This window comes from Sceloporus occidentalis, unplaced genomic scaffold (genome assembly GCF_023333645.1).
Source record: "Sceloporus occidentalis isolate IW3139 unplaced genomic scaffold, rSceOcc1.0.p SCAF_8, whole genome shotgun sequence".
Taxonomy (NCBI): domain Eukaryota; kingdom Metazoa; phylum Chordata; class Lepidosauria; order Squamata; family Phrynosomatidae; genus Sceloporus; species Sceloporus occidentalis.
Genome location: NW_028316988.1, coordinates 41,844,828 through 41,857,729, shown reverse-complemented (window position 1 = coordinate 41,857,729; position 12,902 = coordinate 41,844,828). Strand labels below are relative to the sequence as shown.

Sequence of the window (12,902 nt, the reverse complement as noted above, 5' to 3'; positions counted from 1 at the left end):
TGGCGGTCCAACATCCGAGTGCTAAACAAGGCTGATCCTGCTTAGCTTCCAGGGTCAGGATCTGGTGCCTTTAGGGGAGGGATGGTTGCCTGTTTTCACATGAACTGCATCCAGAAATTCATTCCTATTTTAAGTTAGAAAAGGTGACATGGAAAGGTGCGAGGGCAGCCGAGGGTATCGAAGCTTATTCCACTTTTGAGTAAGTATCTGAACCATTTGGAGAAATGGAAATGAAGGACCCAGGTCTTAAAATAGGCTGCTTTGGTTCTGTGTGAGTCTCTTTGCATTCATCTTGATCTGCAAACTGCAAGAGCCAGTTGCAGAATTGTCTCCTTGATGCATTCAAGCAAACTCCAACTCTTTCTAATGTTTTTTATTTGTGGTGTGTGTGTGTGGGGGGGGGGGGTTGTTCTCTCTTTCTAAAATGCTTTTTGTTGGCTTTTGTGCTATCCGGAGGCGCGCTGCTTCCTCTGCTCCGCTTCAGGATGCTGGTTGTGGTTTGTGGGAGTCATCTGAAAACAACCCAAAGTACTGTGAGAAGTGGCAGCTGGCTCCCTCCCTGTTGTACTTTTTGCAAAGCTGTGCAGAAATGTCCCAGCGAGAAAAGAGAAGAGGAGGGCTCCGTTCTCTTAATTAAGAAAGTGACAGATATTAGGAGTGGGGTCTTGGGAGGATGTCCAGGAATGCATGCGCATACACACAACTCTGTACAACTGAAAACTAAAAGAGTTCCAAGCTGACAAAAGTTGCATAAAAGGTGTGTAGTGTATATATGTTCATACCTTCCAAACGAGAGCCCAGGTTAATCCTCTGGCATCCCACTTTTTCAGCTGCTTTAAAGAAGTCCCAGTTTTTGTCTCCACCCCTTTTGCCCTCCGCTTACTTCCACTGCTGCACACAGTTCAATGACTTACTCAGGGCTGAGAGGAGAGGAAGGGCAGCGTATGGACCTTAGAATCATAGAATCATAGAATCGTAGAGTTGGAAGAGACCACTAGGGCCATCCAGTCCAACCCCCTGCCATGCAGGAAATCCAAATCAAAGCATCCCTGACAGATGGCCATCCAGCCTCTGTTTAAAGACCTCCAAGGAAGGAGACTCTATCACCTTCCCTGTAGGCTCAGGCAAAAGCAAACTGCTACAACTTCCCTTGTGTGTTCTTCCACAGTAGTTGCTTTTGCCATCTTGACCACACTTGGATGTTGCTTGGACATACTTGAGCCAGTTCTCATCTGTGAAATGTTGGAGGTATGTGATTTTTACAAACACAGTTGGTCCTTCATTTCCATGGATTCTGCATCCATACATTCGAGCATGGCTTGAAAATATTAAAAAATATACACAGTTGCCCCTCGGCTTCTGTGGGGGATCCATTACAGATCTTCCTCAATATTCAAGCCCTCTTATCACGCTGGCAACCCTACCCATTGTCCCCTTGCCCCTTGGCACAGAGCAGCTCTAAGGCAATCTTACCATGGGGTTTTCTTGGCAAGTTTCTTCAGAGGGGGTTTGCCATTGCCATCCTCTGAAGCTGAGAGAGTGCAACTTGCCCAATGTTATCCATGGATTTACATGACCTGGGGGGGATTCGAACCCTGGTCTCTAACCCAGTGCCCAAAGTAGCCCTCAATCCTCAGTCAGGCACATCCAGGGAGGTGTCATGAGGATTCCAAGGATAGAGTTTCACGGGATTGAAAGTGCATGCGCAGGGTAAGCGCATCCGGTTTCAGAATTCGACAATGACATCAGCAGCTCTTTCTTCACAGCTGGAAAGTGGAAGATCTCCACTTCCCCCTTTTTCAGAGCAGCTCTGTGGCAACTGCAGCGGAAAGGAAGGCGAAAGTCTTTACATGCGCCATTGCACTCACATACACAAAGCAGCATGAATCAGCTCCAGGAAAGCACATGCATCCCTTTTTCCCTTCATGTCAGCATCTTCTTTTTTTAAAAAAGAACTTAAGTAATGCAAATTCCCTGATTTGGAAAGGCCTCTTCTAGGGTGCCTCTGAGCCTAGAAAGGAATGGGTGGGTTGCTCTGTGCCAAGGGGCAACAAGGGGACGATGGGTAGGGTTGTCAACATGAAAACTGGAGAGGGCTCTTGCACTTCTAATGGTTGTTGTATCTTTATATCCAGAAAATATAGCCAGGGCTAGCCACATTGGCCCTATAGCAAAGTACAGCATCACCCCAAATCCACAAAACGGTGGGCCAACCAAAAGGGAAAGGAATTTGTTTCAGGAACTGAATCTCCCAGCTTGCAGTATGGATAGTTTGCATTTTAGTTGGCCCATCCACGGGGTTGCCATTAGTTGAGATCGACTCGAGGGTGGTTAACAACAACACTAAAGGTATCACTGTTTTGTGGATTTTGGATGATTGTACTTTTCTAATGATTGTGTAGGAGAAGGCATTGCTTGCCTGACAAGCATCAGCCGAAATCTTTTCTTCTGCACAACTATTAAGAGGATAGTAGCCCTCTCCAATTTTACAAGTTGCTTTGCTGCAGGATGAAATGAGTCTGAGGATGCTTTTAGACTGGGATTGTTGCCAGGTCAGGAGCACCCGGGCCCTGAGATTTCCAAAACCGGTGCCAAAACCAGGACCAAAACATGGTATGTAGGAATGCCACCTAAACTTGAGAAAGAACGTCTCGGCTGCAGGAACTGTTAGATGGTGGAAGAGATTGCCTTGGAGGATAGCAGAATCTCCTTCTTTGGGAGAATTCTTAACTTGCACCATGTTGCACCAAATTCCTGAATTGGAGTGCTGCCTTTCCCTGGATGAAGAGGAATTTCCTTCTGCAATAAACTCAGAAGAAAATAGAAGACCATGTAAATCAAGAATCCAGCTTCATTGAATAAAATGCATTTCTGTCCCATTCCTGGACAGACCAGAATCTGGACAGAACGGGGGACCCATGTTCAGCTTCCTTATATTCTAATACAGCATCTTAAAAGTTGCTGGGGTAAATCTCCATCCAGCTGACATGTCTTGCAGATTTTTTAGGTGCTCTTTCCAGGCCAGGGATCTAAGCTGACCTTCTCCAAATGCCTGCCGTGTAAGCAGCCTGGTCCTTGTCCTTTGCTATCAGAAATCCCTTAAAGCACTGTGTGTCTGGAACCAGATATAATGGGTGCAACATTTGCTGCGTCAGCTTGTTTTGCTGGAAGAAGATCCTTGAGACCAAGGCACCCGATTAAAAAGAAATGCAAGCATATATCTTTTTGTCCGAAGCCCAGGCAAAACCATATTAGTGCATCTATCCATCTCCATGTAACTGAAATAATTCAAATAGCAAAATGGGTATTTGATAATACATCAGTCCCCTCACTTTTTAAAATGTGATGCTTTCCTACATCAAAATAGAAAGTGTGAAGATAAACATTTAAATCAGTGCAAAGTTCCATTCTTCTTCATCTGCTTGCTCTTGTTATCATTTCTGTGACATTCAACCCATTGCAAGATGCTTGCTTGCTTCTTCTTCTTTTTTGTTAAGAGAAGGCAAATAAAGTGAAGGAAGAGAAGGAAGTTGTGTTTACTTCACTCCTGGTCTTAAGGGAGTAGTAGAGCATCTCATTTGTAAAGAGGAGGAAGGGGGAAATAACTGGGTGGCAATGGAAATGCTACTTTGGCTTGGGCTTCTGATGCTTGTGAGCACCGTTTCCGGAAAAGGTAAGTCCAAAAATCTTTTCTCTTTGCAATTCAGGATAAGAAGATGGGGTTTGGATATTGTTGAATCCCAGGAAAGGACATGTATGAAACAGTGCTTTGACATTTAGGTATTGCTCTTGGGGTGCAGGGTGAGTGACTTGATTAGATTTGTTTAAATCACTGAGAAGATGTGTCCCCATTTATTCAGGTGAAGGATTTTAATCATTACCCAAAATGCTGGTTCTTTCAAAACCCTTTTCTGTTAGAAGAGGGAACGTCTCTCCTAAGATAAATGCCTCCTGCGATGCATCTCTGCATTCGTCAAATCCTAAGGAAGTACTTGTAAATTAGTAACACTAACATTCATGCATCCCTACTTTCAACATTTACAACAACATAGACCCTGGCCTAGACAAACATTGACAACATATTTACAACAAAAACCTATACTTACTTATATACTCTTCTTTTTCCTGCCCGCATATGTTTTCCATGATTCTATTACTATTTCTCAGCCACCTTCTATTGTCTAATTGTTTTCCTCTTTTCTTCTTCTTGACATTCATTCTGCGTCTCTCATCTCCATTAATTTTCTTAACCGTTGGTTGATGTTTTCGATCCGAAAGGAGAGGTGGGATATAAACACATATTGTTGTTATTATTGTTATTATTAGGAGCTTTGGTGGAGGTGCTGATTGAAAAGAGATCGGGAGGGGTGACATTTTTAGGACTTGGTGGTGTAGTGGTTTGAGCATTAGCCTATGGTCCAAAACACACTGCAGGAATAATCCAGTTTGAGACCATTTATAACTGCCCTGGATCAGTGCTAGGGGATCCTGGGAAGTGTGGTTTCGCGAGACATTTAGCCTCCTCTGTCAGAGAAAGCCCCAGAGGGTTTACATGTGTGAGTGTGGATTTGAACCCCGTGCCCTAATTGAACACTCAAACCAATGCACTGTGCTGGCTCTTACATCTGTTGTTGTTGTTGTTGTTGTTGTCGTGTGCCTTCAAGTCATTTCTGACTTATGGCAACCTTAAAGCAAAGTTATCTGGGGGGTTTCTTCACAACATTTGTTCAGAGGAGGTTTGCCATGGCCTTCCTTTGAGGCTGAGAGCAAGATCACTCTGTGGGTTTCCATATCTGAATGGGGCTTCGAACCCTGGTCCAACACTCAAAACCACTAGGCCACGCTGCTTACGCCTGTTACGCTGGAGAAAAACCACAGATGTGAGGCTCATGTGGAATGACTGCCACCATGTTGAGCAATCGGACTGAACTACTCACCCTTGGTGCATAGGAAGCCATACAAAATTGTGCAAAACGCTCTGGAACGAGCATTTCTTGTCCAGTGCTATAGATTCTCAACCCTACCATTTTATGGGTTTCTTAGGAAATCAAAGAAGGCAGCCGTTATTCCTGTATCACTTTAGGACTTGCAAAAGGATGGGTTGGTTTGACTTGAATATTGGCTTGTGCAGTCAATATTCGTGTTGCAATGGCTGCTACCTGGCTGCTGGGCTTTTTGTTGGGATAATGGCTTGCAAATAGCCTTGAATAGCTATGGAGGGAAGTGGAGAGGAAACGCTTGTGTGGTGTGCCTTCAAGTCGACTTATTGAGACCCAAAGGTGAACTTATGGGGTTTTCTTGGCAAGATTTGTTCAGAGGAGGCCGAGAGAGTATGACTTGCCCAGTGGGTTTTGTGGCCTATGATCTGCAGCTGGGGATGCTCCTGATGCTAGAAGAGCATCTCCTTCCTTCCTTCCTTCCTTCCTTCCTTCCTTCCTTCCATCCATCTCTCTCTTTTTAAAACAGAGAACCTTTGCAGCTCATTCTCACAGAAAGAGGAATGTCAGCCACGGAGGTGGTTCCCCACAAGCTTTCCACTGAAAACTGAAGATGGTTTTCTAGCAGGAAACCCCAAGCGCCGTGACATTTCCTTTGTAAACAGCCAGCACTCAACTCAGATTGAGGGACACACACAATCGTGTGAAAGGTTTGCTTCCGTCATTTCTGTTTTCTCCATCAGTTGCATTGAAAGTAATGGGAAGGGGACCTGCAGCCATCCATGGGACCTGAATTTGGGAAAGCAGGGTGCATGCAAAAGCGTGGCTGGATGCAAGAATCCCTGGCCCCAGATGCAAAATGGTGCAAAGAACAATGTGTCTCTAAAGGGAAGTAGAAATATCGTTGTTGTTGTTGTGTGCCTTCAATGTGTTTTGCAATTATGGTGACCCTAAGGCAAGACTGTCATGGGGGTTTCTTGGCAGGATTTCATCAGAGGAGGTCATGGCCTTCCTCTGAGGCTGAGAGAGAGTGTCTTATCGAAGGTAATCCAGTGGGTTTCTATGGCTATGCCACACTTACGCCACAGTAGTAAACCAATAAATACATTAGGTGCTCCCTTTTGTGTTCTGTTTTTTGGGTTCTTCCAAGTTTAGACACTTATTTAGTCTATGGTCAACTTCTGGCAGAGTTGCGCTGGAGGACCTTGAAATTCCTAGAGAGGACTTACTAATCAAATACACAAAAGTCAAAGCTGCAAATGTTGGAGGACCAACTGTCTTTTTCTTTTTTTCTCCTATTTGGTTTAACCTCTTGCCTGATGAATAAGAAGCCCATGGAACTCCGAAAGCTTGCAACAAGTATATTGTGCATTTCGGTTCACCATTAAAAGCATCACTGATGGATTTTTGTTTGCATTTGCTAAATGGCCAACATGTTTTCTGTCTTGATATCGTCTTCTATTTTCTTTTCCCCAGGTGTTTTAGATCTATCCGGAAAGCAAGTGGTCAATGGTACCTGGAGAGCCTCGGTCACTCTGCCATGTGTCTACGAACCATTGGACGGCTTCAAGGAGTCAAGCGTTGTTTGGAAATGCTCTCTGCAAGACCATGGCACCAGGACCCTCCTTCACCGGGATGAAGGCTCCGAGGATCAAACCATCTTGACCACTTTCAAAGGCAGAGCCAGCGTCCAAAAGCAACCGCCGGGAGATGTCTCCCTCCAAATCAAGAAGCTGGAAATGACCGACGCGGGGATCTATACCTGTTCGGTCACCTGGGAAGCCAGGAACAAGAGCCGGATCAACAAAGAGAGGGTCATCACATTCAAGGTGCTAAAAGGTAACCTTAGCCATAGGGACGCCTGGGTCGAGTGGCATCGAGCAATTGCAAATCCAACAAAGCAAAAGATTACAATTTCTGCTGTCGATATTTGATCCCTATTAACTCCTTTCCTGTTCTCCAGTTCCAGTATCCAAACCGGTCGTCCAGCCCAGCAACGGGGCATCGCCCATTTTGCCCAAAGGAGCGAGAGTCAGCCTGACCTGCCTTGCCCAGGGCTCTCCTCCCATCACATATCAGTGGTTCAAAGAAGTTGCCTTAAGCAATGGTCAGATCGTGAGCAATGGGGCTGTGCTCACGTTTGAGCATCTGAAAAGATCGGATACCGGAAGGTATTACTGCGTCGCAAGAAACCGAGTCAGAACCCGGACGGAACGGAGCGATGCTCTTCAGCTCACGGTGGGAGAAGGTGAGCAGGAAGAGCATGTATGACCTGGTGTATGTATGCACGTATTGATGTATCTCTCGCCATGGGATCCAAGGCGGCTTACAAATACACTGGAACAACTAAAAATCTGACCATACAGTGGGCCCTTGGTGTCCGCTGGGGTTTGGTCCAGGATCCTCGTGGATGCTCAATTCCCATTATATACAGTGGGATTATTATCAGAGTGGGTCCTTGATATCTGCTGGGGTTTGGTTCCCCATGATTACCAAAATCCATGGATGCTCAATTCCCATTATATACAGTGGGGTATCATCGTCATCATTATCATCATCATTATGGTATCCATAGGGGTTTGGTTCCAGCATCCCCATGGGTACCAAAATCCATGGATGCTCAAGTCCCCATTCAGTACAATCGGTTACTACTACTACTACTACTACTACTGTTGCTGCTGCAGTGGGCCCTAGGTATCTTTTAGGGTTTGGTTCCAGGACACCTGTGGATACCAAAATCCATGGATGCTCATGCAACATGTAGAAGGGCCGCATGGATCCTAGTGCCAGAACTAAGGTGCGCAAATGCTCAGCTCTGTCTCTTTTCTTGTAGGTTCTACAGAGTTGAACACTCTACATCCCAGTGCTAAGGAGCACACGACAGGTACACAATCCCCGACTCTCTGGCCTGAGTTCAAGGAGCACACAACAGCTGCGCAAGGTGAGAGGTGGTGGCCAAAGGGTCCATGAGGGACCATCTGCAGAATATGTGAGTTTCTGGCTGGGTGGCTGGCCGCTCTGGCCTTCAGCCTCTCCGAATGGTTGCCCTCATTTCTGCCCAGTATTGTCATGTTTTCTAGCAGAGGTTGCAGGGTTTTGGACCTTGGGTAAGCTCCATTGGCTTCCCTTGTCATAAAGCATGGCAGATGCAAAGGGATACTGAGCTGTCTGAAGAGACACAACTCCTTATACTGGGATAAGGAGTACAAGCTAAGATGTAGGACTCTGAATGGGGAAACACAGCTAAGCAGAGGTCTGGAGCATCATATAGTTGGGTCTCTCCACCTCTTTTGTCTCACTTGTCAATATAATGGAAGGGAAAAATATCTTCAAATAAGACACAGTTTCCAAAAAAGCATCTTTCCTGGGATGTGTTTGATGCAGAAACAACAACCACAGGAAAAAGGTTCAAAGCAAGGACTGCAGCTGGACCAGTCGTCCCGAGGAAGACGACTACAGAACAAGGTGAGGAGAAGAAGCTGTTGTTGGTGGCCACAAAGTTGGCTGAGGATTTTAGGAGGATTAAGTAGCGCAGGAGATATTGAGGACCTTGGGTTGGAGGAAGCCATTTTGGGTGTCCTCCAAGACCCCCCCCCATGCTGTGCCTTGTGAGGATGATGGGAAGTGTCCTCCAAGACCCCTGACACTGACATTCAAGTCACCAACCCTGTTCTTACAAGTGTTTTTACCAGTAGATATATATGTGTGTGTGTGTGTCTGTGTATAAAATTATATATATATATATATATATATATAGTAGTGAAATTTATTTGTTCTTTGATGAATACAAAAATTGATAAAATAATATTTGCACAGTACAGTTTTTAAAAACTGTCAAAACAATTTCAAATACACTTTCAGATCAGATCAGACACCTTTAAAATGGTTATACTTTTAGATTGTGAGCCTAAGGGCAGGGAACCATCTAATTAAAAACAATAATTGTAAGCCACTCTGATAGCCTTTAGGCCAGAAGGGCGGGGTATCAATACCATAAATAATAATAATAATAATAATAATAATAATAATAATAATAATTATTATTATTATGAGGATGCTCCACCTGCAAAGGTGGCCACGCCCCTCGGGAATAGGCAGCCAATGGGAGCAGAGGAAGGTCCAGGCCAAGGGACCTTCTCCTCTGCGCGGCCGCGCCACCTGCAGCAGTTGCCCAGTTCGCGGCTGGCAGAGCATGGAAGAGGAACTCGTCCCCTTGAGGCTGGCTGGCCAATGGCAGAACAGCAGGGGCAGGGCTGTTTCCAGCCCCAGTCTGCCATTGGCCAGCCTCAAGGAGGAGGCAGAGGAGGCGGCAGTTTTGTCCTACATTTGTCCTACATTTTTTCACATTTGTCCTGGTTTGGAGGTTGACAGTTATGGCAACCTGTGCCACAAAACCCAAAAGGCACCAGATCTCATCTGATCCTGGAAGCTGAGACCGGGTTAGTACTTTGATGGGTTTATGGATGACAAATGCCAGGCGCTGCAGGAAGGAACTGGCAAAACCGCCTCTGAATCTTCCTTGCCTTAGAAAACTCTCTAGGAAATTCATTAGGAAAATTAATGGGGTCGCCATAAATCTATGTGCAGCTTGAAGGCGCATTAGACACATGCACAGGATTCTGATGGAACAACGGTGCCACCTTTAGAGAGCCAGGGATATTGCTTCAGTTTTGATGCAAACTCCTAAGCATTGCTCTTGTTTCATTCAAATAGTGATTACTCCCAAAATGATCAGCCAACAAGGCCTTTTATAAAAAGGAAAGGGAGGGAGGGCGAAAGAAGCAAGCAAATGAGCAAGCTTAAAACCCATTAAATAAACTACCCTATGAAAAGAATTCAAGGATGTAGAATCAGTCTAGAGAGCGATCTTGTGGCACCTTTGAGACAGAAAGAAATTGGCAGCATGAGCTTTTGTAAACCAAAGTCTGCTTCCTCTGATGCATTTTTAAACAGATTTATTGATCTCACCATTCAGTCCAGAATGCAACACACAACATATATATAAACACATACAATGGCTAAAAGACTCGCACACATAAGCGCCAACATTTCATTCATCGTACGCATTATAAAATACATATAACACAAATTGACTTTCTTCTACCTCATTTTACCTAATATCAGGTGCTCTTATCTTACGTCTAATGTATTTGTATAACGCTACCTTAAATCTTAGGTTGTGTTTTGAGAATACAAATGCCAAGGATTCTCAAGTTTTGGCTGTTTTTTCAGGTGCAGGAACAACTCAGTCAACATTTGGATCTCATGATGGAAAGATATCTGAAAGGCAAGGTAAACGTCACAATATGGGAAAACTGCAAGGAAAAGCACTATTTTAAGAGCTTTTGGGAGTGGACAGAGGTTGCTATGTTAGTCCCACAAGTACCTTTTACCATCTGTCAATGGGATATTGAAGCTGAAAGTCATTTGAGTTGGAGAGCAATCTGAAAAGAAACTCCTGGGGTGCAGTGTTCTACCAATGGGTGTTTCTCTCTGTATTTTGGAGGCATTGCAATGGCTGCTAATGGAAACCTGGATTTTCATCCCTTTTCTTCCAGGTCCTCGGACGGCCGCCCTTCCTCTCTACATCATCATCCTCATTGCGGTGCTTTGCGTGGTCCTGGTCCTGGCCATCCTCTCTGTCGCCTTTTGCAGAAGAAGGGCCAAATCGGGTGAGTCTGGGAGAAGTGCAGACAAAGCTCCTTGGATTGCGTAGAAGGGTTTGCAGGGTCGTTGGTGGTAAAATGAAGGTTTTGCTCTCCAAACGTTTGCCCTCCCCATTGAAATTACCCCCAAATTTCTTGCGTTTCCAAATGGGAGACAAGAGGTGCATCTACACTGTAGAAAGACTGCCGTTTGACGCCACTTTAACTGTCATGCTTCCATCCTACGGAACCTGGGAATTTGTTGTTTTTAGGGCAGAGACGACAAAAGAACCACAACCCCCCAATTTCCATTGGATGGAGTTGTAACACAAGAATGGCACAGTCGCTCGCCCTTGGTATCCATGGCCCAGCTGCTCTGCTTTTTATTACTTCAAATGTATGTTGTTCATAGTTTTAAACCAGGCCTGGGAGATGATTTTTCTCATCTATCTCTTTCAGATAACACCTACAAAGTCTCCTAGTAAGTGCTCCTCGGATACCGCCAGAGCAATATGGAATGTTTTGACCCAGGATGCCTCGGAGAGATGGATGCGGATAAAGGGATAAAGTCTGGAGTATTTATGGTTACAACTCAGGGTTCTTTCATGAGGAGAGATGAGAAATAGTTCTCTTGGGAGACTAGAAATCACGGGTGGGCAAAGGAAATCTGTTGCAAGAGATATAGCAAGATTTCTCTCTTTATCTATCTGCACTTTTAGGGCCTGATACCTTGGATAGAAAAATCCAAGGAGGCTTGAAAAACCCAAAGCTCTTGGAAGAGGCAAGAACAGACTCACTGTCTGTTGTCTTTTCTGGGCTGAAACTATCATTGTTGTTGTGTGCCATCAAGTCGTCTCCAACTTATAGTGATCCTAAGGTGACTCTGCCATGGGGTTTTCTTGGCAAGTCACACTCTCTCAGCCTCAGAGAAAGGCTCTGGATTGAAACCATTGTTATTGTGTGCTTTCAAGTCATTTCAGCTTATGGTGACCCTAAGGCAACCCTACCATAGGGTTTTCTTTGCATGTCACACTCTCTCAGCCTCAGAGGAAGGCCATGGCAAACCTCCTCTGAGGAAATCTGGCCCAAAAACTCCACAATAGGTTCACCTTTTGATCACTGTAAGTCCTAAATGACTTGAAGGCACACTTTTACCTTTCAAGTCACTGCTTTCCATGAAGTTTTGAAGATTTTGCTTTCCGTTTCAGCAACAGCAACTCCATGAATGTCGCATCCGGAGACGAGAGGCGAGGAGATGCATCTCCTGGGACATGCGAAGGCACTTATGAGGAACCCAACCATAATGTGGAGAACGACTACTCTGAGGAACCGACAAAGGGCAGCGAATACGTTGCGATGGGCACAAAGCCGGAGAACGAGTACGAGCTCCTTGTGAACAAGATCGAGTTGGAGTATGAAGGGACCAACACCAAGTAAGGGAGAGATCCCTAAGTATAGGGCTGCATGCTTGCTGGACTTTTAAGGATGCTCAAAAGCAAAGCCTTTTCTGATCTTTGGTCCCTCCTTAATGGATTCCCATAAAAGTTGTTTTCTGTGAGTGGAGCCCTCCATGCTCTTTGCCATCTAGGAAAGTCTAAAGAATTCAAAGTGTATTTTTATTGAGCGTAAGAACCAAATTCTGCTACAAGAGATTTTTCTTTTAGAGGTCACTTCCAAACAGGTTTTTAATATGAGTTCCCCATCACTCCATATATACAGTATCATCACAGGAGAAACATGCATAAGAGCACAATGCAAAATACGAAGCAAAGATGTTTGTAAAGGTAAACATCTTTCATCCGCTGCTTGATCTGTCATTTTTTAAATCCAGGATTCCTGTATGATAAAAAGCACGGCTGCTAAAGTGGTATCGCTATAGTGTATTAATGCTGTGTGGACGCAACCGTTGTCCATGTATCTCAGTGCTGCAAAAAGGGACAGACAACCGTGCATGGGATTTCTTATCTATTATGGCACCATGGTTTTGCCCTTTCTATTCCTTTTGTATGGAATGACCAACGTCACCATTTTATATGCGTAATAAATATTTTCCCAGAATGCTTGTCTGAACAATATTTTCCCCAACACTTTCTGGCAGAGTTGACATCATCATCATCATCATCATCATCATCATTATCATCATCATCGTTGTCATCATCATACAAAGGGTCCAAATGCTATTAGTCCTATTTAGAGTAGACCTACTGATTCAACAGTGTCTCCAAATCAAGTTAGTAGTATTTCTGTTCTATGCTGCTTTGGTCAGACCTCACCTGGAGAAATCTGGGTTCTGGGCACCAGAGTTCAAGAAGGATATAGA

At 44.7% G+C, this 12,902-nt stretch overlaps 1 protein-coding gene across 2 annotated transcripts; it reads left to right on the top strand.

The window, feature by feature from the left end:
- Positions 1-3,560: 3,560 nt before the first annotated feature.
- On the top strand, positions 3,561-12,634 carry VSIG4 (V-set and immunoglobulin domain containing 4). Of its 2 annotated transcripts, XM_089536397.1 has the most exons (9): positions 3,561-3,673; positions 6,414-6,776; positions 6,901-7,185; positions 7,771-7,878; positions 8,322-8,402; positions 10,170-10,229; positions 10,496-10,609; positions 11,042-11,063; positions 11,791-12,634. In XM_089536397.1, exons 1-9 carry the CDS (start codon positions 3,616-3,618, stop codon positions 12,017-12,019), a joined length of 1,320 nt encoding a protein of 439 aa, XP_089392523.1. In that variant the 5' UTR covers positions 3,561-3,615; the 3' UTR covers positions 12,020-12,634. The 2 variants fall into 2 exon arrangements, with proteins under 2 accessions (XP_089392523.1, XP_089392524.1); XM_089536398.1 differs by lacking the exon at positions 8,322-8,402.
- The last annotated feature ends 268 nt before the right edge of the window (positions 12,635-12,902 follow it).